The 27538-nt window shown below is 39.3% G+C and overlaps 1 protein-coding gene across 2 annotated transcripts in view; it reads right to left on the reverse strand.

Annotated features, from left to right (window-relative positions):
- Positions 1 to 26720, reverse strand: part of nmu (neuromedin U) — a 32461-nt gene extending 5741 nt beyond the window's left edge. The window contains exons 1-9 of one of the 2 annotated variants that reach the window (XM_043701676.2): positions 26589 to 26720; positions 24795 to 24853; positions 23269 to 23316; positions 23125 to 23184; positions 12875 to 12904; positions 12719 to 12769; positions 8388 to 8462; positions 6747 to 6800; positions 2593 to 2631 (exon numbers count right to left, since the gene is read on the reverse strand). In XM_043701676.2, coding sequence (XP_043557611.2) covers positions 2596 to 2631; positions 6747 to 6800; positions 8388 to 8462; positions 12719 to 12769; positions 12875 to 12904; positions 23125 to 23184; positions 23269 to 23316; positions 24795 to 24853; positions 26589 to 26715 — 540 coding nt within the window. In that variant the 5' untranslated portion in view covers positions 26716 to 26720 and the 3' untranslated portion in view covers positions 2593 to 2595. The remainder of the gene's footprint in view (positions 1 to 2592; positions 2632 to 6746; positions 6801 to 8387; positions 8463 to 12718; positions 12770 to 12874; positions 12905 to 23124; positions 23185 to 23268; positions 23317 to 24794; positions 24854 to 26588) is intronic. The other variant, XM_043701696.2, reaches the window with a different exon arrangement.
- Positions 26721 to 27538: the final 818 nt, after the last annotated feature.

The raw sequence follows: 27538 nt of genomic DNA on the forward strand, positions 1-27538 counted from the left end.
CAGGCAGGCACCAAGTAGAGAAAGACCACATTCAGCGGCAGCTCAGGACCAATAATCTATACCTGCTTCTACTTCAGAGGATATTATGATCTTATTCCTTATGTCCATGGGAAAGAAGCATAAGTTTGATATACTTGCTGTAAATGGCATTCCCATCAGATACCAGTATCCAAAAATGTAAAATTCACAGCCTTGAAGTTCTGTATACAAAGAGATTTTTACCTGTTCACTGCTCTAAATATTCGGTATATTGCTCAAATGGGGCAACTGCATAAAATGAAGTGGAACATAGGAACAAGAGTAAGCCATGCCTTCCCATCAACCTGTTTCCCATTCAGTGAGATCATGGCTGATCTGTGGCCTCACTCCATATACCTGGCCGATATCCCCTAATTCCTTTGCTTTAGAAAATGTGTCCATCGCAGATCTGATCCAGCATCCATAGCAATTTGTGCAAGAAAGTTTGAAACATCTACCATCCTTTGTGTGTAGAAGTGCTTCCTAATATCCCTCCTGAACAGTCTGGCCCTAATTCTCAGTCAATGACTCCCAGTTTTAGAATCCTCAACCAGTGGAAATAATTTATCTTTAACTACCGTGTATTATCCTTTAAATATCCTGAAAACTTTGATCAGATCACCCTTAACTTTTTAAATTCTAGAGAAAACAGACCTAGTTTATATAATCTCTTCTCATAACTTAACACCTCAAGTCTAAGTATTATTCTTGTAAACTTACATAACTCTCTCCAAGGCCAATATATCTTTCCTTAAATGTGGTGCCCAGATCTGCGAACAATACCGCAAGTGGGATCTAACTAGAGTTTTGTATAACTCTTGTGTCTTTGTACTCCAATCTTCTAAACATAAAGGGCAACATTCATTAGCTTTCTTGTGGTATAAAAGTAAGAAACAAGAGATAATATATGAGTAGAATGATTGAGGTAAATGTGAAAATAACTATCATATTAAAGAATGAAATAATAGTGAGAAAAGATTTTAAAAGTTCAGGAGTGAAATAAGTTGTGCAGAGGTCATATTTAGGGATGAGAATACACAATAAATTAAGCTAAGGAGTAAATGTGAGAGTTTAGAAAGAGATTGGAACAAAGAACAAAAGAACATTACAGCACAGAAACAGGCCCTTCGGCCTTCCAAGCCTGTGCTAATCCATATCCTCTATCTAAATCTGCCGCCTATTTTCTAAGGATCTGTATCCCTTTTTTCCCTGCCCATTCATGTATCTGTCTAGATACATCTTAAATGACGTTATGGTTCCCGCCCCTACCACCTTCGCTGGCAACGCATTCCAGGCACCCACCACCCTCTGCGTGAAGAACTTTCCATGTATGTCTCCCCTAACCGTTTCCCCTCTCACTTTGAACTTGTGACCCCTAGTAATTGAGTCGTCCACTCTGGGAAAAAGCTTCTTGCTATCCACCCTGTCTATACCTCTCATGATGTTGTAGGCCTCAATCAGGTCCCCCTCAATTTCCTTCTTTCTAATGAAAATAATTCTAATCTACTCAACCTCTTCTCATAGCTAGCACCCTCCATACCAGGCAACATCCTGGCGAACCTCCTGTGCACCCTCTCCAAAGCACCCATATCCTTTTGGTAATGTGGCAACCAGAACTGTATGCAGTATTCCAAATTTGGCTGAACCAAAGTCTTCTACAACTGTAACATGACCTGCCAACTCTTGTAGTCAATACCCCACCCAATGAAGGAAAGCATACGGTATGCCTTCTTGACCACTCTGATGACCTGCGTTGCCACCTTCAGGAAATAATGGACTTGAACATCCAGATCTCTCTGTATATCAATTTTCCCTAGGACTTTTCCATTACTGTTTAGTTTGCTCTGGATTTGCATCTTCTAAAATCTAATTGTAGATAAATTTTACTTGGTATGATATTGTAAAAGAATGGTAGTGAATAAACAGCCTATTTGACATTGGTCAAAATGTCTCTGTCCAAAAGAAGGGAAATAAATATCAGGAAGAATATAAAACAGCAGCTAGATTCACCCAAGTAATTTGCTCCCTAAGAGAATTGTGTGTCTACTTCCAGCACATGGACTGCAAGAATTCAAAAAGACAGCTCACTACCACCTTCTCGAAGGCAACTAGGGACAGGCAATAAATGCTGGCTAGCCAGTGACGCTGACATCCATGAGTGATTAAAAAATTATACGATAATATAATGTCAAACTTATTCCCAATAGAATCATTGCCGGTAGATAGCAGAAGGAACTGAATTATTTTCTATGATCGAATGGAACGGACCAGTGATCCTAACTTAGACACAGCACAATATCAGATATCAAAGCTTAATACAACTGGAAGTTGCTATGAATCCATAAACAGAAATCAACTTCAAATTTTATCACCAACAGAAAACAAAGCTCACAGTGAAAACAAAATACATATCCTGAATTACGGAAATAAATCATTAGACTGCACTAGAAAATGGCAATAAAGTAAACAGAATAATTAGATCTTGACAAATAAATTTTGTAAATGATTCAAATGATCACTTTGTAACTATCATTCTAACACGTGAGATTAGACTACTGATTTGAAGAAAAGTACCTGTTAGCGAAAACTAGATGATCTTCTTCCGTTGCGTGGCTAGAGAAAGTATATAAAACGAATAATGAATTATCTATGGAAAATTGAGCTTTTGAAACTGTAACCATAGGGCCCCTGAGATTGCCTGTCATAGTGTTAGTCAAAGACAGTCAGACTCAACACTAATAATCTGTATTAAGAGACATTAATGAGTTTTGAGAAGATTTGTAGTTCAGGTTGAGGTTCTGGATATAAGTTTGCTCACTGAGCTGGAAGATTTGTTTTCAGACATTTCGTCATCATACGGGGTAACATGACCAATGAGCCTCCGGTGAAGTACTGGTGGTATGGCCCGCTTTTTATTTATGTGTTTAGGTTTCCTTGGGTTGGTGATGTCATTTCCTGCTATTTTTCTCAGGTGGTGGTAAATGGGATCGAAGTCAATGTGTTTGTTGAATGCCATGGTTCTAGGAATTTTCATGCATGTCTCTGTTTGGCTTGTCTGAGGATGGATGTGTTGTCCCAGTCAAAGTGGTATCCTTCCTCACCTGCGTGTGAAAGTTACTAGTGACAGTGGCTCATGTCTTTTTGTGGCTAGTTGATGTTCATGTAACCTGGTAGCTAGTTTTCTGCCTGTTTGTCCAATGTAGTGTTTGTTACAGTTCTTGCAGTTCTTGCATATTTTGTAAATGACATTAGTTTTGCTTGTTGCCTGTATAGGGTCTTTCAAGTTCATTAGCTGCTGCTTTAGAGTGTTGGTGGATTTGTGGGTTACCATGATGCCAAGAGGCCTGAGTAATCTGGCAGTCATTTCCGAGATGGTTTTGATGTAGGATACAGTGGCCTAGGTTTCTGGAATCGTTTTGTCTGCTTGTTTCAGATTGTTGCTGAGAAATCGGCAGACTGTGTTCATTGGGTACCCGTTCTTTTTGAATACACTGTATAGATGATATTCCTCTGCTCAGTGTAGTTCCTCTGTGCTGCAGTGTGTGGTGGCTTGTTGAAATAATGTTCTAATGCAGCTTTGTTTGTGGATTTAGGATGATTGCTTTGATATGTGTTGTTTTCCTGTAGACGCTGGTTTTAAGTTCCTCATTGGATGTTTGCTGTAGTGCAACATCTAGGAATGGCAGTTTGTTGTTGTTTTCCTCCTCTTTAGTGAATTTTATGCCAGTAAGGGTATTGTTGATGGTCTTGAAGATTTCCTCTAATTTGTTTTGTTTAGTGATGACAAAGGTGTTATCCACGTAGCGGACCCAAAGGTTGGGTTGAATGGTTGGCAGAGCTGCTTGTTCGAATCTCTGCATTAACTGCCTCTGCTAAGAACCATGATATTGGAAATCCCATGGATGTTCTGTTGGTTTGTCTGTAGGTTTTGTTGTTAAAGATGAAGTGGGTGGTAAGGCATAGGTCCACTAACTTGATGATATTGTCATTGCTGATGAAGCTGGTGGTGTTTGGTGTCTATGTCTTTGGTTTTTCTAATAGTGTAGCCAGTGTTTCCTTGGCCAGATTGATGTTGATGGATGTGAATAGGGCTGTTACGTCAAAGGAGATCATTATTTCATTCTCTTCTACTTTGCTGTCTTTGATGGTCTTCAGAAATTCATGGGTGGTGTGGATGGAGTGGCATGAGTCTTCTCCTAAGTGTTTTAGTGTGTGGTATAGCTCTTTGGTTAATCTGTAAGTTGGTGTTCTGGGTGGCGAGACTATGGGTCTGAGGGGGCTCCTGGTTTGTGAATTTTGGGCAATCCATAGAAGAGTGGTGTGTTGGATCCATCTGGTTTCACTTTTTGGAAGTCAGTTTTATTTATTTCTCCAGACTTATGAAGTTTTTTGAGCAGGGCTGTGATTCGGTTATCCAGTTGTGGGGTTGGATCTATATCACTTGTTGGGAAGTGTTGGTATTTGCAAGCAGTGCCTTTGCTTTCTAAATGTAGTCTCTTTGATTTAAAATGACTGTCAAGCATCCTATGTCTGCAGGTAGGATAACAATGTTTTTTATCATTCTTTAGTTTGTCTTTCCTTTCTTGTGTATTGAATATGTTTCCCTCCTTTTTCCTGCTTAATGTTGGTGTGATTGTCTGTCTGATGGTATCCTGGATTTCTTCTGTGAGTTTGTTGTCTTTCAGTGTTGTTTCTATTGTTGCTAAGAAATCTTTCTTGTCTACATCCTGGAAGTTATAATTTAATCCTCTCACTAAGATGACTTTTTCAGGTATCAGATGGCATAATGGTAGTCCACATACCCACTAACACACTAAAACAGCAGCTAATGAACTTGAAAGACCCTACACAGACAACAAGCAAAACTAATGTCATTTACAAAATACCTTGCAAGAACTGTAACAAACACTACATTGGACAAACAGGCAGAAAACTAGCCACCAGGATACATGAACATCAACTAGCCATAAAAAGACACGAGCCACTCTCACTAGTATTTTATATACCGTTGAGGAAGGATACCACTTCGACTGGGACAACACATCCATCCTTGGACAAGCCAAACAGAGACGCGCATGAGAATTCCTTGAAGCATGGCATTCCAACCGAACTCTATCAAAAATCTTGGATCCATTTACCACCCGCTGAGAAAAATTGAATTGAATTTATTGTCACGTGCACTGAGGCACAGTGAAAAGCTTTGTCTTGAGAGCAATACAGGCAGATCACATAGTTAAGTAGCATAGATAAGTAAATAATCAGTAAACTGTGGCAAAAACAAAAACAGGTACGGGCGAATGTTAAGAGTTTGTGAGTCCATTCAGTATTCTAACAGTAGGGTAGACACTGTTTTAAAACCGGCTGGTGCATGTGTTCAGGCTTCTGTACCTTCGCCTCGATGGTAGAGGTGGTAGAAAAACATTTGCCAGGGTGGAATGGATCTTTGAGAATGCTGGCTGCTTTTCCTTGACAACGGGCCTGGTAGATGGATTCAAGAGATGGGAGGTTGGCCTTTGCGTTTGACTGGGCTGAGTTCACCACTCTGTAACTGTCTCCGACCTTGAATGGTACAGTTGCCGTACCAAGTAGTGATATATCCAGACAGAATGTTCTCGATGGCGAACCTATAAAAGTTGGCAAAGATATTCGCCATCATGCCAAATTTCCTTAGCTGCTTGAGGAAGCAGAGACATTGTTTGGCCTTTGTAACCAGTGTGTCCATATGAGGAGTCCAAGAAAGCTTGTTGTGGATGACCACTCCAGGAGCTTGACACTCTCTCCACTCGTTCCACTGCTGTGCTGTTAATGTGCCAGGGGGCATGAGTAACATCCCACCGAAAGTCAATAATGGGTTCCTTGGCTTTGCCAGCATTGAGAGCTAGGTTGTTCTCAGTGCACCATTTTTCCAGGTCTTCCACCTCATGTCTGTAGTCTGCTTCATTGCCATCTGAGATTCGACTGACTATTTTGGTGTCTTCAGCAAACTTGTAAATGGCATTCAACTGGTATTTGTCGATGCAGTCATGGGTATACAGTGAGTACAGTAGGGGGCTGAGTATGCACCCCAGTGTTGAGTGTTAATGAGGATGAAATATTGTCCCCAATCTTCACTGAATGTGGCCTGTAGGTCTGGAAACTGAGGATCAGTTGCAGAGTGTGCGGCTTAGTTCGAGATCAGTAAGTTTAGTAATCAGTCTCGAGGGGATAATAGTGTTGAAGGCTGAACTGTAGTCAATGAACAGGAAATGACATCACCATAGGGAATGATGTCACCAACCCAAGGAAACCTAAACACATACATAAAAAGCGGGCCATACCACCAGTGCTTCACCAGAGGCTCACTGATGATGCTACCTAGCATGGTGACGAAACATCTGAAAACAAACCTTCCAGCTCAGTGAGCAAACTTACATCAAGCCCATTAATATACACCATTAAGCTCAAACTTTGATGAATTATGCCAATCAAAAGAACTTTAATAGCAGAATTATCAGAAAACCTATTGTACAGATACTTTGATCACATGTTATTGATCAATTTCTTTTCAATGAAAGTTCAATGAATTAACAGTTATGTTGCTGCATCATAACCTTGTTTTCAGCCCATGCCCCATTCCAATCCAAGTCCCCCACTGAGCATATCCTAGCCATTTAATGTATCTAAGTTTGGATGCAAATGCTGAGAGGTTTGCAGAATTGTTATGTGAGTTTACAGATTGTTGCACATACCCTAAACATAAAAAAACCTCGACTTTGAATTCCACCTGGTCCTTGAAATTCTTCCTAAAACAAGAACAAAAAGAATTGAATTAATCGATAATATGAATGAGATATGTATTTCTAGTCAGTTGCACTTTTTCCAGACAATGGTTAAAATGGCACTGTAGTTTATCCTGTGAAATATATGAAAGTAACAATCTGCACCAATGTTGATGATTAGAACTTATCCATTGATTGTTACCAATAGTGACAAGCAGGAAGTTATTGAGAAAAAGATTACAACAAGGTCCTTATTATTAATGTTCAGTCTTAATTTGATATTATCTTGAGATCCATGTAACCGATACCCCATAAGGTAGATATTATATCCTCGATGATTGGGGTCTAGCTTTAGTATCTAGTCATGGAAATAGTTATGAAAGGCTGGAAAATTCAAATCTCAAATTCTTTCTGTTTGTAAGTGTTTAATATAGGAATGTCACAGTTTAGTTGCAACATTTTCTAAACAAAAGGTCTAATTGGATTTTCTACAAAGTACTTTTAAAATGAAGCATTTAATGCAGCAGTAATGTGCTTTGGCAGTCAAGTGAGTCAGCACTTTAATGGTGTGTGAGAATTTTAATATAGGTCAGACAAAGAATAATTTAATAGTGTATTACTCTGTACTTATCCATTATCAATATATTAATCTGTAGTGTCCCAAAATGCAGAAGATTGTAAAATATGTCTGCACATAATAGGGATTTGAAGGAATTAATCAATTACACCATCTTAATTCTTAACTGTCGTAAAAGCAGTCATTAAATGTACTTAACTGTCACATCTCACTAAGTTACATAAGTCTCATCCATTTATTGTAATAGAATAAACTTGCATTTATCTAATGCCTTTTACAACCTTAGGATATTGAAAAGACTTTCATTGAGAGAAAGCAATGTTGATATCACATATTTATTCCGTTCACAGATTCATCTAAGTAATATCTCAGCTTAGAGAAATTTGAAGAATCTTTCTTGATGTATTGATGTATATCTATCGATAGTAAAAAATATAGTACCCGATTGGATCCTTTTCAGGGAGGTGTGACGCTGACAGAGAATACTGGGTAGGAAATTGTAGCCATATGCAACCTCTAGCTTCTCGCCTACTTAAACTGATAGTTGGAAGATCAGATACAGCAGTCCTGAACTTTCCCATACAATTTCCCACAGAGAGTCCTATCATGCTTAACACTCCACTTCATAAGTTTAGTACTATCAAATCATTTAACTCATAAAGAACTACCTACACATGGATGTACTAATTGGAGTTTAGCCATAGCCTAGAGTTCATTTTTAATAAGTGTATGGAAGTAAGGTTGAAGAATAGCCATGATCTTAAAGTTAGAAAACACTGAACAATTTTTAAGCACAAAATTTGAAAATTGACTATTGGTCTCCTTAAACCTTGCAAATGACAAATGTAGGGCAAACACTAGTTTGGCTGAATTCACAAAAGTAGAAACCACCGACAATGGCTTCATCATTTGATGTCAACCTATTCACACTTATAGCTGTTCATTGGCCCAAACGACCATCTCTCCTTGTAAAAACAAAAACAACGGTTAATGTCACAAGACAGTGCTGGCAGGATTACTAAAGAATTACGTACATCACCTCTGCCTTTCTTCATTCTTCTCTCATGAAGCTCAGGGACAAGTTGCAGCAAAGGATGCAGGACAGAGGACTGAGAGGACATGAACAAGGACATATGAGGAACAATGATCAACTGATCATGTGACACAACAGTACATTTTCAAAGAAAACCATGTCGACATGATGTGGAACAAAACAGAACAGACAGGCTGAAATGATTCTTGCTGAAAAGTCACTTGCATAAAAATTTCCTGCAGATTATAAATCTGTTACTGATGAGCAGCAGAGATTTCTTTTAAAGTGACACATACAATGAGAATGCAATACCAAAAATTTAATATTCTTTGATTGATTTTTGAAAGACTGAAGTAGAAAAGACTCATATCATCTGTTTAAAGTTTCTTTCAAACACCCTGATCCATGCTTCAATCACCTCACACCACATCTTCATTCTCACAGTCCCTCCCTGAACAAACACAAGAGATTAAATAACTGCTGTTTTACTTCATCCCTTCTCACTGCACACAGCCCCAGAAAATTCTTTCAGGTAAAATACCAAGGACTTGTAACTATCACAGAGAATGCTGGAGAAACTCAGTTCTGAAGAACAGTCATACTGGACTTGAAGCATTAACTCTGTTTCTCTCTCCACAGGTGTCATCAGATCTGCTGAGTTTCTTCAGCTTTCTCTGTTTGTTTCAGATTTCCAGCATGTGCAGTATTTTGTTTTTAATCAAAGAATTGTACTTCTTCCAGTTTAGTGTATTGTATTTGCTACTCACAATGCAGTTTCCTATACACTGGGAGACAAATACAGGTTGGGTATTCATTCTGTGGAACACGTCTGTTTAGTCTGCATGCATAACAACCATCTTGTAGTCACCTACCAGTTTAATTCTCCACTCCACTCCAATTCTGACCTCTCTGTCCTCAAACTTTTACAATATTTCAGTGAAGCTAAGAGCAGACTCAAGTAACAACACCCTTCTTTTTATGTTTAGGCTCTTTACAGTTTTCCAGATTCAAAACTCAGTTCAAAACATTTCAGATCATCACCACATTTCCCATTTTATTGCACAACTGTTTGTGATGTTGCTGACATTATCATTATGCTTCCTGTGGACACATCTTTTATGCATTTACTTGTCCATTAACTTGCACCATCATCCCTTTTATCATTTGATATCTTATACATTAAACCCTATAGGATACTGTACCTTTGTTGTTTGCCTTCTCCCCAACCCCTTGCCCTTCCCTGTTTTAGTGCTTTAAAAAAAATCTGTTGCAGCTCTAACTTTTTACGGTTTTGACGAAATCTCTTTAAACTGAAAAGTTAACTTTGCTTTTTCTTCTATAGATTTTACCTGACCTGCTAACTACTGACAATATGTTCCATTTTTAGTTCAAATTTCCAGTAACTGCATTTTGTTTTTGTTTAGTACCTTGTTTACTTCAATGCTGACGTATGCTTTACAAATCTTGAATAAAGGAGAATATATTCGCTTCAAGACATGGAAAAATTATATAATCTCTCCTGCCCTGGGAACATGCTAACTAGAAGCTATTTGACAGCTCTGAGGACTGTGCCACAGTTGAATAGAAGAGGGTTTCTAAGTCATCATGCAACATTTTTCAGATGCTTATTTGATATTTGTCCTGCCCCTATCAGACTGAAAAAGGCAAAAGATATATATAGAAGCCTGCTCTATGAACACATTACATACTACCCAATTGGGTATTATGCTGCCTGCAGTGGACCAGTTGAGTTGCCAAGGAAATACCATGTCCTGAGATGTGCTCTTAGATGGTCAAGTGAACCATAAATATTTAAAGCCAGTCAGACATTTGAGAGACTTACTTAAATGGAGAACAATGTGTACAGGGATCTAATTGTTCTGGTGCATGAGTCGCATAAATTTAGTAATTTAGCAAGTTGGAAAGTAATTACAATGATGAATGGAAAGTTATCCTTTATCATGAGAGGTATTGAACATAAAAGTAAGGATGGCATACTCAGCTAAATAGGGCATTAGTGAGACCATACTTTGAATACTGTGTGCATTTTTGGTCTCCTTATTTAAGAATAGATGTAAATGCATTGGAGGTCATTCAGAGAAGATTTACTAGCTTGATGCCAGGTCAGTGTGATAATTCTTCATGAGAACTGAATTCACAAAATACATAAATTGGTGACGAACCATAATCTGTCATCATTGACAATAATGGAGAAGACATTACTATCATGAAATTAATTAGAATTAAGCACAATTGCATCTTAGGTTAACTTGGATACTTCCTGAAAACAAACATGGGAATCACAATGCACAATTCATTCATGCTGTTAGTTGCAACATTTGCAGTACAAACCTTTGAGCTACCTGGTCATTACCATGACCTCAGCATTCAGCCAGAATAACCATGTTATTCAGTAACTGGACACTTCAGCAGGGGACTAATATTGTGACAATGCCATAGGTTTAAAGTCAATTTTAATGTCATACCCCGCCAACTGCATCATTAGTGTTAGTTACTGATCAAATCACGCCAGCCCCACCACTCACTTGCTAATTCTTTCTATCCATCATAATTGACATTAGTTTAGATCATCCTCACACATTTAGCATTGCTATAAACTTCACACCCACTTCTCACAGATTACAATTACTACCAGCTGTTCAACAATAACAGTGACTCTACATACACTTTGCTCTCTTTCAGAGCAAAAGGTCACACACTGCTGGAAGCAGCAGGATCTAACCGGAGGGAATAAGTGCTCGTGCGGATCCTAACCCAACAATGGAAGTGATGATGCCAAGTATTAATAGAATGCCCAATAATTAGGGAATGGACAATGGCAGGGCTAAAACCATCATTGCTGGTTTTCTCGTATATAATTCCTCACACATAATTCTTTCCTATTCCCACTCCTTCTTCATCTCTCCACTGCATCATAGACATTTTGTGCTCACAGGTACTAGCTCAGATATTGACACTAAATGTATCTGAATAGAACATAGGAACAGATCAACATGTGATCATACACTAGCCATAGACAGCCAGAGGAGTCAGTGCAGGTTCTGGAGTATCATGCTGCAAACAACTTCTACTGCAGAAGACTCAGATATGAACATTGATGAGGCAATCTGCAGTATAATGTTGATGGGTATGGACCAAAAAGTAGGTGATACATGAGGAAACTGGACAAAAATCTTACAATCACTATCAAGGTGTGTTCCATTATCAACTTAGAACAGAGTTTTGCACTCAACTTAAATTCCATTTTTATCAACACTGAAATGGTAACCAACGCAATTCGCACACTTGGGGATAAATGCTGATGCTGTATGCGTCATCACATTGCAGCAGTTAACTTATGACTGGATGCTGAAGTGGAAGCTCAGACTCTTGTCATCATGGCAAGGATGTCCAACATGATCCTATAGATCTGTGACTGTGCCAGCAGCATCATGTCTGAGCTTGACCGTCACATGTAGCAATCAAAAAACAGTTATAATGAGCCCAATTTCTCACCTCTTGCCTCTATGCTACAATAATTAATTACTGTAATAATACAAACCCTGACAACATTTAGAGGTTGATATATGCTTGTAAGTTCCTAAATTCAAGTCAGAAGAAGCAAATGTGATATGACTCATTTTATATTCCTGACATTTGCAAAGTGAGAGAATGTTTCTGAATCTTATAAACACACATTGTCAGACTTTTCAGATGACAGGATTTCCCATACTTCCCTCTGAAGATTTGTCAGGGAATCTATCCCTGCAAATATGAGCTACCTGCAGCTATTTAATGCTCAGTGGGCTGTTAGCCAGCAGTCCCAACAGCACCAAATTCAAGCAGTAGCCACCACTGGGACCAAGGCAGTCTCTGAAGTAGAGTAGCTGGACTTCATTATGATAAGTGTTGTCACAAGACTATTGCCTTAAGAAAAATAATAAAAAAAAGGTCTCTAGGCTTGTCTGAGTATAATTAGTTTCTGATGTTTTAATTATATGTGTTCCCACATTCAATATTCATTATCGTGATGAAGAAATTAAAAGCTAGCATCTTCAGAGGCTGCAGAATGCTGAGTTAATGTTATGTTCTTATGGAATTACAGCTAGGAATTCTAAAAAGCAATATCAAATCTCCTCTCACCGATTGAGCCAGCAAAGCTGTAATAATGTAGTGACAATAGCTTCTGCAATAAACAGAAAAATAATAACCTTAAGCCTTGGTGGTATGGTTAATGATCACTAACTTGGAAGTTAATGTCTGGAGTGGAGTGAAAGTTAGGCTTTAACACAATCTTACCAGGCAGTTTAAGACGTCCTCCACATCACTTACCATAAAATTAGAGTTGCCTGTGTCATGGGTCTTAGAATAATGAAATAAGAACTGCACAAAAAAATGGAGAAGTATTTTATCGTCAAATATATCAATTACTTAAGACTCCTCATATATACATACTCTGTTTTAAAGTCTGCAATTTATAATGCTTACCCTTTTGTTTTCGCCCTTGTCTTGTGAATCCTGTAAATAGATTGCCTGGTATTAATGTTGGACCACTAGTTATACTTAAATTTATAATCTATCAAACAATATAGTAGAAAGTAATACATAGGTAGAAAGATTGGACAAGGCTTGAAAATGGATGCAGGTAACCACTCCCTGACATTCCAAAGTAAGCAGCAGGTAGACTCTGTGGTTATGTATTCATATCTATCTTTGTAACATCCAGCCTGTCCAAAGCATGCAATGAGTGATGGTAAGTTTTGGCTGCAGCAAATGCTGGAGTTCATCACACCAATGACTTGGAGCTGGAAAAGAGATGACAATGGCCCATTGTGGCAGGGAGGAGGTTCCAAGATTCTTTTACATACTACTGTAAGTATTAGTGCTGTGTATCAATAGAAAAAGTGAGGTCTTATCTCCACAGGGAGGCAGGAGATCCACCAAACCAACTCTGAGAAGGCAATGTCAGCAATGTTGCCCTTAGGGGTAATGGCAATGCTGAAATTTCAATGAACTTCACGCAAGTAATCAAGGTCAGTCAATACACCTTCAAATGCCATATCTTACCAACTGCACATTAGTCTCGTACACTTCACCACACCGACACCACTCACCTAGCAACAACCATAGAATCCCTACAGTGTGGACACAGACCATTCAGCCCATCGAGTCCATACTGACCCTCTGAAGACAGCCCGCTCTGATGCATCCCCCTCTCTATATTTGTAACCATTGCTAATCCACCCAGCCAGCACATCCTTAGACACTAAGGCAATTTAGCATGGCCAATCCACTTAATCTGCACATCTTTGGACTATGCAAGGAAACCGGAGCACCTTGAGGAAACCCCGCAGACACAGGGAGAATGTACAAACTTCACACAGATAGTCACCTGAGGGTCCTTGCGCTATGTGGCAGCTAACCACTGAACTACCATGTCACAATCTCTGTCAATCATAACTCATACCTAATATGCATAGCTTCAGCTCACCCATATCTCTTATCTCCTATCATACCTAATCATGACAGAGACATGACCCAAGCCCACTGCAGTGTACTCACTGATGCACACTCCTTTCCACTGCAGTATGAAGGCAGGGGTAGCGAACCGGAGGGAAATAGGAACAGTTGCATATCTTCAGCGTAATGGAAGAGACAATTCTCAAGATCATTGTAGCTACACTGACTGAAGCTATGGGCAAGGAATGGGCTGAAAGATGTCAGAATGTTAACATCTTCAGTTCTAAGGTCAACAGACCTAGCCAAATCATCCTTTCCTGGTTGCTGCAATTTTTAAGCCATAGCAACATTTTTGTAAATCTTCTCTGTTCTGTCTCCAGGTATCCAAAACCTGCCAGCTGATCAGAAAGTGTTACAGGAGAGAAGTGAAAGAGGAAGAAGAGACTAATAGTGATGAAACACTCCACTCAACCTTATACCTGTATCCATCACCTCAGATATTGTTCATACTTCAGAGGATAGCATAGGGCTGAAATGAGTATTAGCTTAATCATGAGACACAAGTAGCCTGCAGCTAGGTTAGAGGAAAAGGGCAATGGAGATGGCAGATCAATGGAACGTGACACTGCACAAGAGAACTTCTGCTGAACACTCAGATGAGGATTTCAATGGGACAGATTGTATGAAAAGCCTGATGGAATTGCACATAGAAATGTGCGGTGTCTTGACAGGGCTGTCAGAAATTCTGCTACCAAAAAGCATGGATGTATCAGAATGAACCTGGCAAAGGGCATTGCACAGAGCTTTAGCTTCATCCTTTTTTTCTCAAAGTGATGGCCTACTTCATGTGAACAAATGCAGTATCAGATAGCCAATGTCTCAGTTTCTACTCCATCACATATTGTGGAAAGCCAACATCTTAGTGTTGCAGTCTGAAGTCACTCAAGCTCAACTTGTTTCTCTGCATCTTAAGTCCATTTGCTTTCCCTAATACCTACTGAACTTGGATGCTCGCCTTTTGAGATTTATGCATGAGGATCCCCAACCCTCTGTGCTGCAGATTTCTGCAATCTTTCTCCATTTAAATTATTTCAGCTCCTTCCAAAGTGCATTAGGTTGTATTTTCCCACATTACATTCCATCTGCTGAGTTTTGCCCACTCACTTAACTTATCTATTTCCCTCTGTAAAGTCTTTGTGTTGTCCTCACCTCTTGCCTTCCCACCTATTTTTGTATGACAACAAACTTGAAGTATTACATTCACTTCTCTGATCCAAGTCATTAATATAATTGTAAATAATTCTGGCCCCAGCACTGATCCCTGTGTTACTCATTATTTACAAGGTGTCATCTCAAAAATGCCCTATCTATCTACTCTGTGTCGCCTATGAGTTAAACCGAACCACTATACATGTTAATACATCACCACCAAAAATATGGGCTCTTATCTTATTAAGTAGCCTTATGTAGCCTTAACTAATGCCTTTCAGAAATCCAAATATATTCATAGATTCATAGATATTTACAGAATGAGGCCACACGGTGGATACATTGAACAATGCATAAACACTATGACATCAGAAACTCATAGCATCAGAAATGAAATACTCAATAGTATCCAAGAACACGACTCTTGGCGCATATTAATTCAGCCAAAATGATATATAAGTTGGACAAGATTCTCATTACTAATTTATTAATGGAAGATATAAAATTTAAAAACAGTTCTTTGAGGATGTTAGTAGACAAGTTGACGAGGGTCGAGCAGTGGATGTGGGGTATATGGACTTCAGCAAGGCATTTGATAAGGTTCCACATGGTAAGCTCGTTCAGAAGGTCAGGAGGAATGGGATATAGGGAAATTTAGCTGTCTGGATACAGAATTGGCTGGTCAACAGAAGACAGCGAGTGGTCGTGGAAGGAAAGTATTCTGCCTGGAAGTCAGTGGTGAGTGGTGTTCCACAGGGCTCTGTTCTTGGGCCTCTACTCTTTGTAATTTTTATTAATGACTTGGATGAGGAGATTGAAGGATGGGTTAGCAAGTTTGCAGATGACACAAAGTTTGGAGGTGTTGTTGACAGTATAGAGGACTGTTGTAGGCTGCAGCGTGACATTGACAGGATGCAGAGATGGGCTGAGAGGTGGCAGATGGAGTTCAACCTGGATAAATGTGAAGTGATGCATTTTGGAAGGTCGAACTTTAAAGTTGAGTACAGGATTAAAGACAGGATTCTTGGCAGTGTGGAGGAACAGCGGGATCTTGGTGTGCAGGTACATAGATCCCTTAAAATTGCCACCCAAGTGGAGAGGGTTGTTAAGAAAGCATATGGTGTTTTGGCTTACATTAACGGGGGATTGAGTTTAAGAGCCGTGAGGTCTTGTTGCAGCTCTATAAAACTTTGGTTAGACTGCACTGTGTCCAATTCTGGTCGGCCTATTATAGGAAAGATGTGGATGCTTTGGAGAGGGTTCAGAAGAGGTTTACCAGGATGCTGCCTGGAATGGAGGGCTTATCTTATGAAGAGAGGTTGACTGAGCTCAGACTTTTTTCATTGGAAAAAAGAAGGAAGAGAGGGGACCTAATTGAGGTGTACAAGATAATGAGAGGCATAGATAGAGTTGATAGCCAGAGACTTTTTCCCAGGGCAGAAATTGTTAACACGAGGGGTCATAGTTTTAAGCTGTTTGGCGGAAAGTATAGAGGGGATGTCAGAGGTGGGTTCTTTACGCAGAGAGTTGTGGAAGCATGGAATGCGTTGCCAGCAGCAGTTGTGGAAGCGAGGTCATTGGGATATTTAAGAGACTGCTGGACATGCATATGGTCACAGAAATTTGAGGGTTCGGACATTAGGTTTACCTTACATGAGAATCAATGGTCGGCACAACATTGTGGGCTGAAGGACCTGTTCTGTGCTGTACTGTTCTATGTTCTAATGCCCCACACTGGTTCTTGTTCTGTTTTTGAGTAGTCCAATTCATCATTATTTAATCAGTTTTGATAGGCATGGAAACAAAAAATTGCCATAGCTTGTAATTGCGTCACCTGCATTTTGATGAGCCAAACCAGGACAGGACTTACACAATTAATGGTAGGGCCCCGGGAGTGTTGTCAAACAGACAGACCTAGGGGTAAAAGCAAATTACTGCAGATGCTGGAATCTGAAACCAAAAAAGAGAAAATGCTGGAAAATCTCAGCAAGTCTGGCAGCATCTGCAAAGCTCCTCAGCTTTGACAAAGTGTCAGTTAGACTTGAAACGTCAGCTCTTTTCACTCGTTACAGATGCTGCCAGACTTGCTGAGATTTTACAGCATTTTCTCTTTTTTGGTTAGAGAGACCTAGGAGTGCAGATACATAGTTCCTTACAAGTGGGGTCACAAGTAAACAGGGTGGTGAAAAAGGCAGTTGACATGCTTGCCTTCATCAATCAGGATGTGGAGGCTTTTGCTATAAATTCTGCGTCCTATGACCCTACCATATTAGCCACCTGACGAAGGAACAGCGCTCTGCAAGCTTGTACTTCTAAATAAACCTGTTGGACTATAACTTGATGTTGTGTGATTTTTAACTTCATCAATCAGAGCATTGAATAGAGGAGCTGGGACACTGGGGAAGTGCCAGAGGACTTGAGGAAGGGTAATATGGTTTCACTTTTCAGGAAGGATGATAGAAATTGACCAGAAAATTACAGATTGCTAAGTCTCACATTACTGGTCGAGAAATTATTGGGGAAAACTCTGAAGCAGTGAATTAATACCCACTTTGAAAGGTAAGAGTTAAGTAAGGATTGTAAGATGGAGGTCATGCCTAACAAATTTGGTAGAGTATTTCGTAAACATGATCAAGTGTGTGGATGAGGGAAGTTTTGTTGGTGTAGTTTATATGGATTTTACCAATGCTTTTGATAAGGTTCCACATGGGAGACTGATTGAGAAGGTTAAAGCACATGGAATTGAGGGAAACTTAGCGAGATGGATCAGAAACTGACTCAGTAATAAGACACAAAGGGTAGTAGTAGAAGGCTGTTTGAGCAACCAGCAGTGTACCACAAGGATCAGTACTGGGACCTTATTGTTTGTTTTTTTAACAAATGATACAAATGAAAACGTGGGGGGAATGTTAAGCAAATTTGCAGACAACACCAATATTGGTAGAGTGGTTAATAGTGAAGAAATATCTTACAGGAAGATATAGATAGGTTTGTCAAATGGGCAGACCAGTGGCAGATAGTATTTAACCATGATAAGTGTGAGGTGATGCACTTTGGAAGAAGAAACAAGATGAGGGATTATTTAATAAATGCCAGCATACTGAGTAGCGTAGAGGAACGGAGGGATCTTTCAGTAATTATTTGCAGATCCCTGAAGTCAGCAGAGCACATGAATGAGATAGGTAAGGCAGCAGATGGGATATTTGGTTTCATCAGCTGTGGCATTGAGTGTACAAGCAAGGAGGTAATGTTGGAGTTGTACAGAGCCTTGGTCAGGCCACAACTGGAGTATTGTGTGCATTTCTGATCGCCTCACTACATGTGAAAGCGTGAGGGGGTACAAAGAAGGTTCACCAGGATGTTGCCTAGGATGGAGAACTGGAGCTATAATGAGAGACCAGATAGGCTTGGATTATTTTCTTTAAAGCAGAGAAAACTGAGGAGAGACATTATTGAACTGTGTAAAATTATGACAGGTATGGACAGGGTAAATAGAAAGCAACTGTTCCCTTTAGATGATGGGTCAATCACAAGAGAGCATAGTTTTAGAGTAAGGGGCAGGAAATTCAATGGGGATTTTGGAAAAAAAAATTCACTCAGCAGACAATGGGAATCTGGAATGTACTGCCTGGGAATGTAGTGTAGGCTGGAAACCTTAATAAGCTTTAAAAAATATTTGGATGAGCACTTCGAATGTAGCAACATGTAAGGACATGGGACAATTGGGGTGAGCGTACCTTTCGTGGTAGCTATATTGGTGCAGACTCGATGGGCCTTTTGTGTGTTGCATGAATCTATGTTTTACAGCTGTACAAGACATTGGTAAGGCTACTTTTGGAATACTGCATACAATTCTGTTCATGCTGCTATAGGAAGGATGTTATTAAACTGGAAAAGATACAGAAAAGATTTGCAAGGATGTTACTGAGACTGGAAGGCTTGAATTATAAGGAGAGGCTGAATAGGCTGGGACAATTTTCCCTGAGGGGTGACCTTATATAGGTTTATAAATTAATGAGTGGCATGGATAGGATGAATAGCCAAAGTCTTTTCAAGGGCAGGGAGTCTGAAACAAGAGGGCATAGGTTTAAAGTGAGAGGGAAAAGATTTGAAAGGGATTTGAGGAGCAAATGTTTCACATGGTGTACGTTTGGCATGAGCTACCAGGGGAAGTGGTAGAGGCAGGTACTGTTCCAACAGACATTTGGACGGATGCATGGATTGGAAAGGTTTAGAGGGAAATGGACCATATGTAGGCAAATGGAACAAGTTCAGTTTAGAAAACCTGGTTGGCATGGATGAGTTGGGCCAAAGGGCCTATTTCTATGCTATATGACTCTATAGCACTGCATGACCAAATCCATGATAGACCACAACTGAAACAGGTGGATTGCTTAAGCAAAATTCTGTATAAATACCAGCACTCCCTTGTCGTCAAGTAACACTGAGCAAAGTTCCAAAATACTTATCTATTATTTTGGTATTTTCGACTAAAACATATTCCATCTTAAAGCACAATATAAGCAAAAAAAACATAAAAGCAAATTAAAATTTTAAAAACGTATACATGTTAATGCATAATTTTATTTCATTACAAAAGCTTGTGATTTCAAATAAACCTCTTAGACTATAACCTGGTGTTGTGTGACTTTTGACCAAAAATCTTGGAGTCGTGTTTTAAAGAGGAACTTACTTAAAATTTAAAATTTACTGCATATGATGGAGGAAATATGTAATTTGTGGAGGTCTAATTTATGACCATAAAATTGGCACTTAAGCAGTGATCATCGTCATAAGATCGTGGATCTGGAACTCAATGCCTGACAGGGTGTTAGAAGTAGAAACTTTCATTACATTTAAAACATATGTTTTACACTTAAAATATACAGCATGATAGTCCAATGGTTAACACTACTGCCTCAGTGCCAGGAACCTGAGTGACTGTCTGTGTAGAGTTTGCTCCACTTGATCCAGTTTCCTCCCACAGTGCAAAGATGTGTAGGTTAGGTGGATTAGCCAGGCTAAATTGTCCATTGTATCCAGGGAAGTGCAGGCTAGGTGGATTGGCCATGGTAGATCCAGGGATGGGAAGGGGCTGGGTGGGATGCTCAGTGTGGACTCAATGGGCTGAATGGGCTGCTTCCACACTGCAGGGATTCTATGACTGTCTCCCGGAAATGCTGAAATCCCCAGCCCTTCATAGCAGAAGCAGAAAGTTAGGTTGAGTTTGGATGGCTATTTCTCCACTAGCATTGACACAATGACAGAACGTAGTGTTCCTCTGAAGGACATCTGGAAGGGGGAATCATATAGTTTGGCAGGAAGGTAAGAGTGGAGACCCCATCACACTTCCACTCATGACCAATTATTTCTGGTGTGCCTTTTGCCCCAAAAGGTGCACTTCAGGGTTTATTCTGCCTCTTCTGAATTTCTGAATGTGGTAAGCCTCCAGTAAAGCAAGTCTGCGGCTTGTGCTCAATAAATAAAACTGTGGCCAGTGGCAAGGACTGCACATGTGAAGATTTCTTGCCCCACATTCCATCAGGGCTGCTCTAGCTGGTCCCAGCAATTCTTTCTCACCTACTATTTGTCCAGAGCTCCCGCAGTGATCTTCAGTCTCAGTCCTGGAGCTCCTGGAGGTGGACTATCTGTCCTTAAGATGCCAAGGACCCATTTGCCAACCAGCTAAGTGCCTGTTGGATGTTAAATCAGGTCAAGTGAGGCAGAATATGTATGGCTGTACCTACTAGAGACGGTGCAAAACTTGACCTACTCTTGGGAAATAAGGCAGGGCAGGTGACTGAGGTGTCAGTGGGGGAGCACTTTGGGGCCAGTGACCATAATTCTATTAGGTTTAAAATAGTGATGGAAAAGGATAGACCAGATCTAAAGGTTGAAGCTCTAAATTGGATTTAAGCCAATTTTGACGGTATGAGGCAAGAACTTTCAAAAGCTAATTGGGGGCAGATGTTCACAGGTAAAGGGGCGGCTGAAAAATGGGAAGCCTTCAGAAATGAGATAACAAGAATCCAGAGAAAGTATATTCCTGAAAGGGTGAAAGGAAAGAGTGGGAGAGATTCAGAATTTAGCAAAGGAAGTCAAAGAAGATAATAAAGACAGAGAAAATAAAATACGAGGGCACACTAGCAAGGAATATACAAACTTTATGATGAAAGATACTTCAAAATCCTACTAATATTAAAGAATATAGGGGAGGAATTAAGTACCATCACAATCACTAAACAAGTAGTATTAGGCAAACTAATGAGGCTAAAGGCAGATGAGCCCCTGATGGTTTCCTCCTAGGGTCCTAAAATAGTAAATTCATTGACTGTATTCTTTCAAAACTCACAGGAGTCTGGAGAAATACAAAGGATTGGAAAACTACTGATGTGATACTCATATTCAGAAAGGGAGGGTGGCAATTGACCAATTAGCTAACATCTATTGTTGGAAAAGTATTGGAATCAATTATTAAGGAAGTAAAAGCAGAACATTCAGAAAATCATAATCTAATCAAGCAGAGTCAGCATGGCTTCATGAAAGAGAAATTGTGTCTGACGAATTTATTAGAATTTTTTGAGTAATTCTCAACCAAAATGAATAGAGGGGGACTTGTAGATGTCTTATATTTGATCTTCCAGAGGGCATTCAACAAGGTACCTCACGAAAGGCTAAATCATATGAGCCCATAGTCTTCAAAGTAGTATATTGTATGGATAGAGAATTAGTTAGTGGGCAGGAAACAGCGAATGGGGATAATGGGTTATTTTACAGTTTGCAAAATGTAACCAGTGGGGTTCCAGAGGGATCAGTGCTGGAATTGCAGCTGTTTACAATATATATTAATGACCTGGAGGAAGGAAGCAAATGTACTGTAGCCAAATTTGTAAATGGCACAAAAATAGGTGGAAAGGCAGGTTATGAGAGGGATACAGACAGTTTACAAACAATTTACACAGATTTGGCACAACACCAGGTTATAGTCCAACAGGTTTATTTGGAATCAATAGCTTTCAAAATGCCACTTAACCACCTGATGAAGAAGCAACGCTTCAAAAGCTAGTGATTTCAAATAAATTAAATTTGCAAGGGAGAACACAAGAATAGAGTATTTTTTCATTGGTGAAAACTGCAGAAAGCTGCAACACAAAGGGACTTGGGGGTACTTGTGCATGAACACAGAAAGCTCGCACCCAGATGCAGCAGGTAACCAGGAAGGTTCATGGAATGTTAGCCCTTATTTCAAGGGAGTTGGAGTGTAAGAGTTGGAATATTGTGAGCAGTTTTGGTCCCCTCATTTAGGGAATGATTCTTTACATTGGAGGCAGTTCAGTGAAGGTTCATAGGATAATATCCAGTATGGGGAATTGTCTTATAAGCAAGGGCTAAATAGGTTGGGATTCTACTCATTGGAGTTTAGAAGAATGGGCAGTGACCTCATAAAACATATAGGATCCTTAAGGGTCTTGGCAGGTTAAATGCTGAGAGGATATTTCTTTTCTTGCAACAGTGTAGGACCAGAGGGTGTAGTCTCAGAATAAAGGGGTGCCAATTTAAAACTGAGATGAGGAGGAATTTCTTCTCTGAGTGTTGGCAGTCTTTGAATCCTTTGCCACAGAGAGCTGTAGGGACAAAATCTTTGTATATATTACAGTTGAGATAGATTCTTGCTCAGTAGGGGAATCAAGGGTTACAGAGTAGGGCCTGGAAAGTGGATGTGAGGAATTTCATAACAACCATGGACCTAATGGCAGAGCAAGCTCGAGGGGTCAAGTGAATTACTCCTGTTCCTATTTCTTATGGTTTTACAATCTTCCCAATGGCACAACATTCTAGAACTGGATACAGTAGTGGTCTGGATCTGCAGATATTTGGTAGAGCCTTTTTGACAGAGAAGGATAATCATATAAATCATTTTTCCTAATTGTCCATTTAAGTGACCTCTTTGTTGCTTGTTTCTAAAATTAAAAGCATCAATTGGGTAAATGGTAAATATACAATAAGTTCAAATTCCTTATATTTTATTTCACAAAATTCCTGCCACATTGATATAAAGAAATAACTACCTGGGGCCGCTCCAGAATTGTCAAGGCCATATAACACAGTTCTTTGAGTGTACTGGATGGCTGAAAAAACAAAGGGAAAATTTCTCAGAAACAGTTTCATTAACTCTTCTATAAGTATGATTGGATTGACACATTGGTTCTCACCTGTGACTGAGGAACTGCAGAAAGAAAGGAAGAACACAGGTCATCTATCTAAAAGAGATAGTTGAGATATTAGCATTGGCAAATAAGGCATGCCTCTACTAGAACTTTGCTTAATTCAGCTCAGCAACATTCCAAAAGCACTACAACAAGAAATAGGCAGTGAATTTCTAAAAGAGAAACAGGATGAAGCTACTTGGATCTATGTAACGTTAGGTTATAAATATATTGCACACAATATAACAAAAAGATCTTAACATAGCATATATTGACAAGTTGGGCCCGTATCTGTCCTGTAAATCTCTATGACTCTATGAAAATAGAAGAAGTCCACGGGAGATACAAAGAATGTTAAAACGCAAAAAAGAACTAACCTTGATAGATTTTATTTAACTTGAAGGTGTAAAAGAACTTACCTTGTGATTATTATGTTTTTAATGAATATATGTGGGATTTTATTTGTACACTAATTGTATTTACTCATTCAATTTGCAGATGGTCAGTGGGATTTTTGAATCGTCCCATATGCAATGCTAGTCTCTTTCCTATCGAACGGATGTTGTGATACCTGAAGGGATTCAGAAAAGATTTACAAGGATGTTGCCAGGTTTGGAGGATTTGAGCTATAGAGAGGGACTAAATAGGTTGGGGCTGTTTTCCCTGGAGTGTTGGAGGCTGAGGGGTGACCTTATAGAGGTTTATAAAATCATGAGGGGAATGGGTAGGATAAATAGACAAAGACTTTTCCTTGGGGTGGGGGAGTCCAGAATTAGAGGGCATAGGTTTAGGGTGAGAGGGGAAAGATATAAAAGGGACCTACCAAGGGGCATCTTTTCCACACAGAAGGTGGAATCAGCTGCCAGAGGAAGTGGTGGAGGCTGGTACAATTACAACATTTAAAAGGCATTTGGATGGGTATATGAATAGGAAGGGTTTGGAGGGATATTGGCCAGGTGCTGGCAGATGGGACTAGATTAGGTTGGGATATCTGTTCATCATGGACAAGTTGGAACCAAGGGTCTGTTTCTGTGCTGTACATCTCTGACTTTAAGTAAATATAATGTTGATAAATACAAAATGGGAGGATATATATAGAGTACAACTTTTACATTTACGTTGATTGTTGTATTTCTCTTGATCTCTCAGAATATTCAATACTTAAGATGTGCCTTAATCACATTTATTAAAATGCAAAATAATGATTACTTTTTAAAACATTTACATTTTTTTAAAAAGCTGCTAAAACTCATGAAGTGCTTGATGGAGTTGGCATATCTGTGATATTTACAGGAGGACTACATTGTTTATTGTCCAAGAACTGTGAACAAACGCATTATAGATGTGGTTCTTAAATCTGGCAAATCCAGTAGGACATAATTTTCAGATAATCACATCTTCCATATCAACAGTTTTCACTTCTTGCAGTGTGCCACCCAACACATATTTTTCAACCCCTTGCTTCCTCATTTTCATTAATAAAACTGGGTTTGGTTCATTGATTCATTCAAATTCAGTTTGGCTACAATTACCTCACTCCGCAGACGTAGCTCTTGTTCTGCTGGAAACCGTTGGGGTGATGCAAGAACCTCTGCAAAATAAGTTAGACATAAGATTGTGTACACCACCTATATACCAGAAACTACAAATGTCATACAATACTGATACAACAAAATTGAATACTTGCTTTTAACTCAGTTTTTATTATTATTTTTAAGATTAATGAAGAAATTTTAGCTTCCGTGTGATAGGATAAAACAGCCAATAGCGAATGACAATAATGTAAATAAAAGATGAGATGTAATAAGGGGACTGGTTTGCCATCACCAGTTTTATATTGTCAGAGAAATTATCCCAAAACATTTTTTGCTTCTTGATACTAACCAGCATTGATTTGAAAAATAATAACATCTTGTTATAGCACCTCTAGTTTGGTAAAATATTAGAAAACACTTTGAAAATATATAATCAGACAAAAAATGACACTGAATCAAAGCAGGAATCATTAGGACCCTTGACACTTGTTAAGGAGTTTAGATAAAGAAGTAAATTATAATTCAATTTTGGAGAATAGCAGAGAGGTGGAGAAACAGAGATTTAGTGTAATCTCATATAGGCATTAATGCAATTCATTCTTTGGAGAAATCTATCAAATTAATAAGAAACATGTTGTTACTGAAAATTGTTACCGTTAGACTATAAACTTTGGATAAGTGACTTATAATAAAACAGATTGTGAATTTGGCTTTTAGCATGTTTATTTTGATTATTAAGTTCAAGGAATAGGTGAGCTAGACAAACTAGAACTATCAGGTTTTTTTCTGTTTAACCATAGATAGCTAAGGGTTTGCCTTCTTGTAAGTTATGTGAAAAACGTCCTCAGAAAACATTGTGAATTGAGGATACAACATATAATATTCTCAAGGTGAGAACATTTTACTTCTGTGAGTAGAACTATTATAATATGTTTGCATTAAAGAAAAACTGACTACAAAGGAATGTACACCATACTGAAAGGCTGATTTGAGAATTATAACTATTATTGTATATTTGCCTCTGGCTATTGATCCTGTATATTGTCTATAGTTACTATCATTAAGATAGTAAATGTTGCACTTTCAGTTCTCTGACCTGAAGAATCCTGTTGCCACATTGTACTCCATCTGTCTGTAAAGTGGCAAAACAGGGTGACCAAACAAGTTGAAATCCAGTGTTAGGTTTACTACTCAAATACAGATTTTAAAAAATATGTTATCACAAAAATATGACTTACGAAAATAGTATTATATTTTATGAATTTGAAACCAAAACTATAAACCAGATTTTATTTAGAACGAATATACAAAATGTAGTTCTCTCTTGAAGCATGTAACAATGAAATTTAACACCGAAAGAAACATGGTCCTTTCCTGGAATTCAGTGATTTGTTTTCCTCTCCTTCAAGACTACATCAAATAAGTTAGTTTAATAGTGTGTTTTTTGCATGCTACTTTTATGTTATAACTAAGTACTAATCATTGATATTGTACAATATTGCACCTTGTTAAGCAATACCACTACTTATGCCGAGGTACGCGTTGTTTATTGCATAAACAAATCAAAGGCTTTCTCTAAAACTTAACAGTGAAATCAACGGTAATAGACGGTGTTTTTTTTGTAACGGAATAAAAGTAGAAACGATTTAAAAAGAATAGAAAGACTGAAGTTTAAAGGAATTGAAAAAAAAACACTTTGAATGGAATCAAGTAAGACAATGCTGGCAGAAATATAATTAGAAAAGAACAAAGGAGAAGAGGAGGCGGAGAGGTGGAAAGTAACCCCGGTACCTTGCGAGACACAGGAGCAGGAGAGCAGGAACAGGGACAGTGCGAGTATGCAGGGAGGGTGCCTCATACTGATCTTCCGCGGCGGTCTTTCCTCTCCTCGGCACTGACACAGATTGAAACCCAGCATGCTGGTCCACACGATCTCAACTCGACAACTCAGATCCTGGTGGACTTTCACTGCTTGTGCATCTCCACTCTTAAAAAACAGCCCCCACGTCAGTATCGACATGTCCGAACGTCATGTGTCCTGAGGACATGGTGAGACAAACACACCATGTACTGGCATTCACTCTCAAACCGGACTTTGAAGAAGTTCCGGTCTAACCAGCACCCCTTTTCTTCTGGGGGGAATCTTTTGTTTCTACTGAAAAGCAGCAGTCCAACCCTTCGCTCAAGCTGATAGCTCGGGGGGGATATTTGAGGCAGCCCTGTAGGTGGGCGAGGCTTTGTCTCATTCAAAAGCCACCCACTAACGCAGAGTTCAAATCGGACCCATCCATCTTCTTATTGTCCAAATTCCCCTCAGCTATTAAAGTTGGGGGGCTTGCTATTTCCCGGGGCAGTTACTCTGCTCGATTCTGTGCTTCCAATTAAACCTGTTGGACTATAACCTGGTGTTGTGTGATTTTTAACTCAATTCTGCACAGCCAGCGTTCCTGCGCTTTTACCTTCAGTTGCTTGGAGACCTTCACATTCCATGCGATGTCGAGTAGATAGGCCAAAAGTGGCCCTCGAGTGAGGGTTCTTAATTGGGCAGAGGTCAATTACATCCAAATTAGACATGAACTGGGGAATGTGGATTGGGAACAGTTACTTGGGAGCAAATCCACGTCTGGCATGCCTGGGAGGCTTTTAATGACCAGTTGATTCAAGTACAGGGCATGCATGTCCCCGCAAAACGGAAGGATAGGAATGGCAGGATTGAGGAACCATGGATGACAAGGAAAATT

This window comes from Chiloscyllium plagiosum, unplaced genomic scaffold (genome assembly GCF_037043375.1).
Source record: "Chiloscyllium plagiosum isolate Xiang-an unplaced genomic scaffold, Cpla_swu_hap1 HiC_scaffold_1, whole genome shotgun sequence".
Classification (NCBI taxonomy): Eukaryota; Metazoa; Chordata; class Chondrichthyes; order Orectolobiformes; family Hemiscylliidae; genus Chiloscyllium; species Chiloscyllium plagiosum.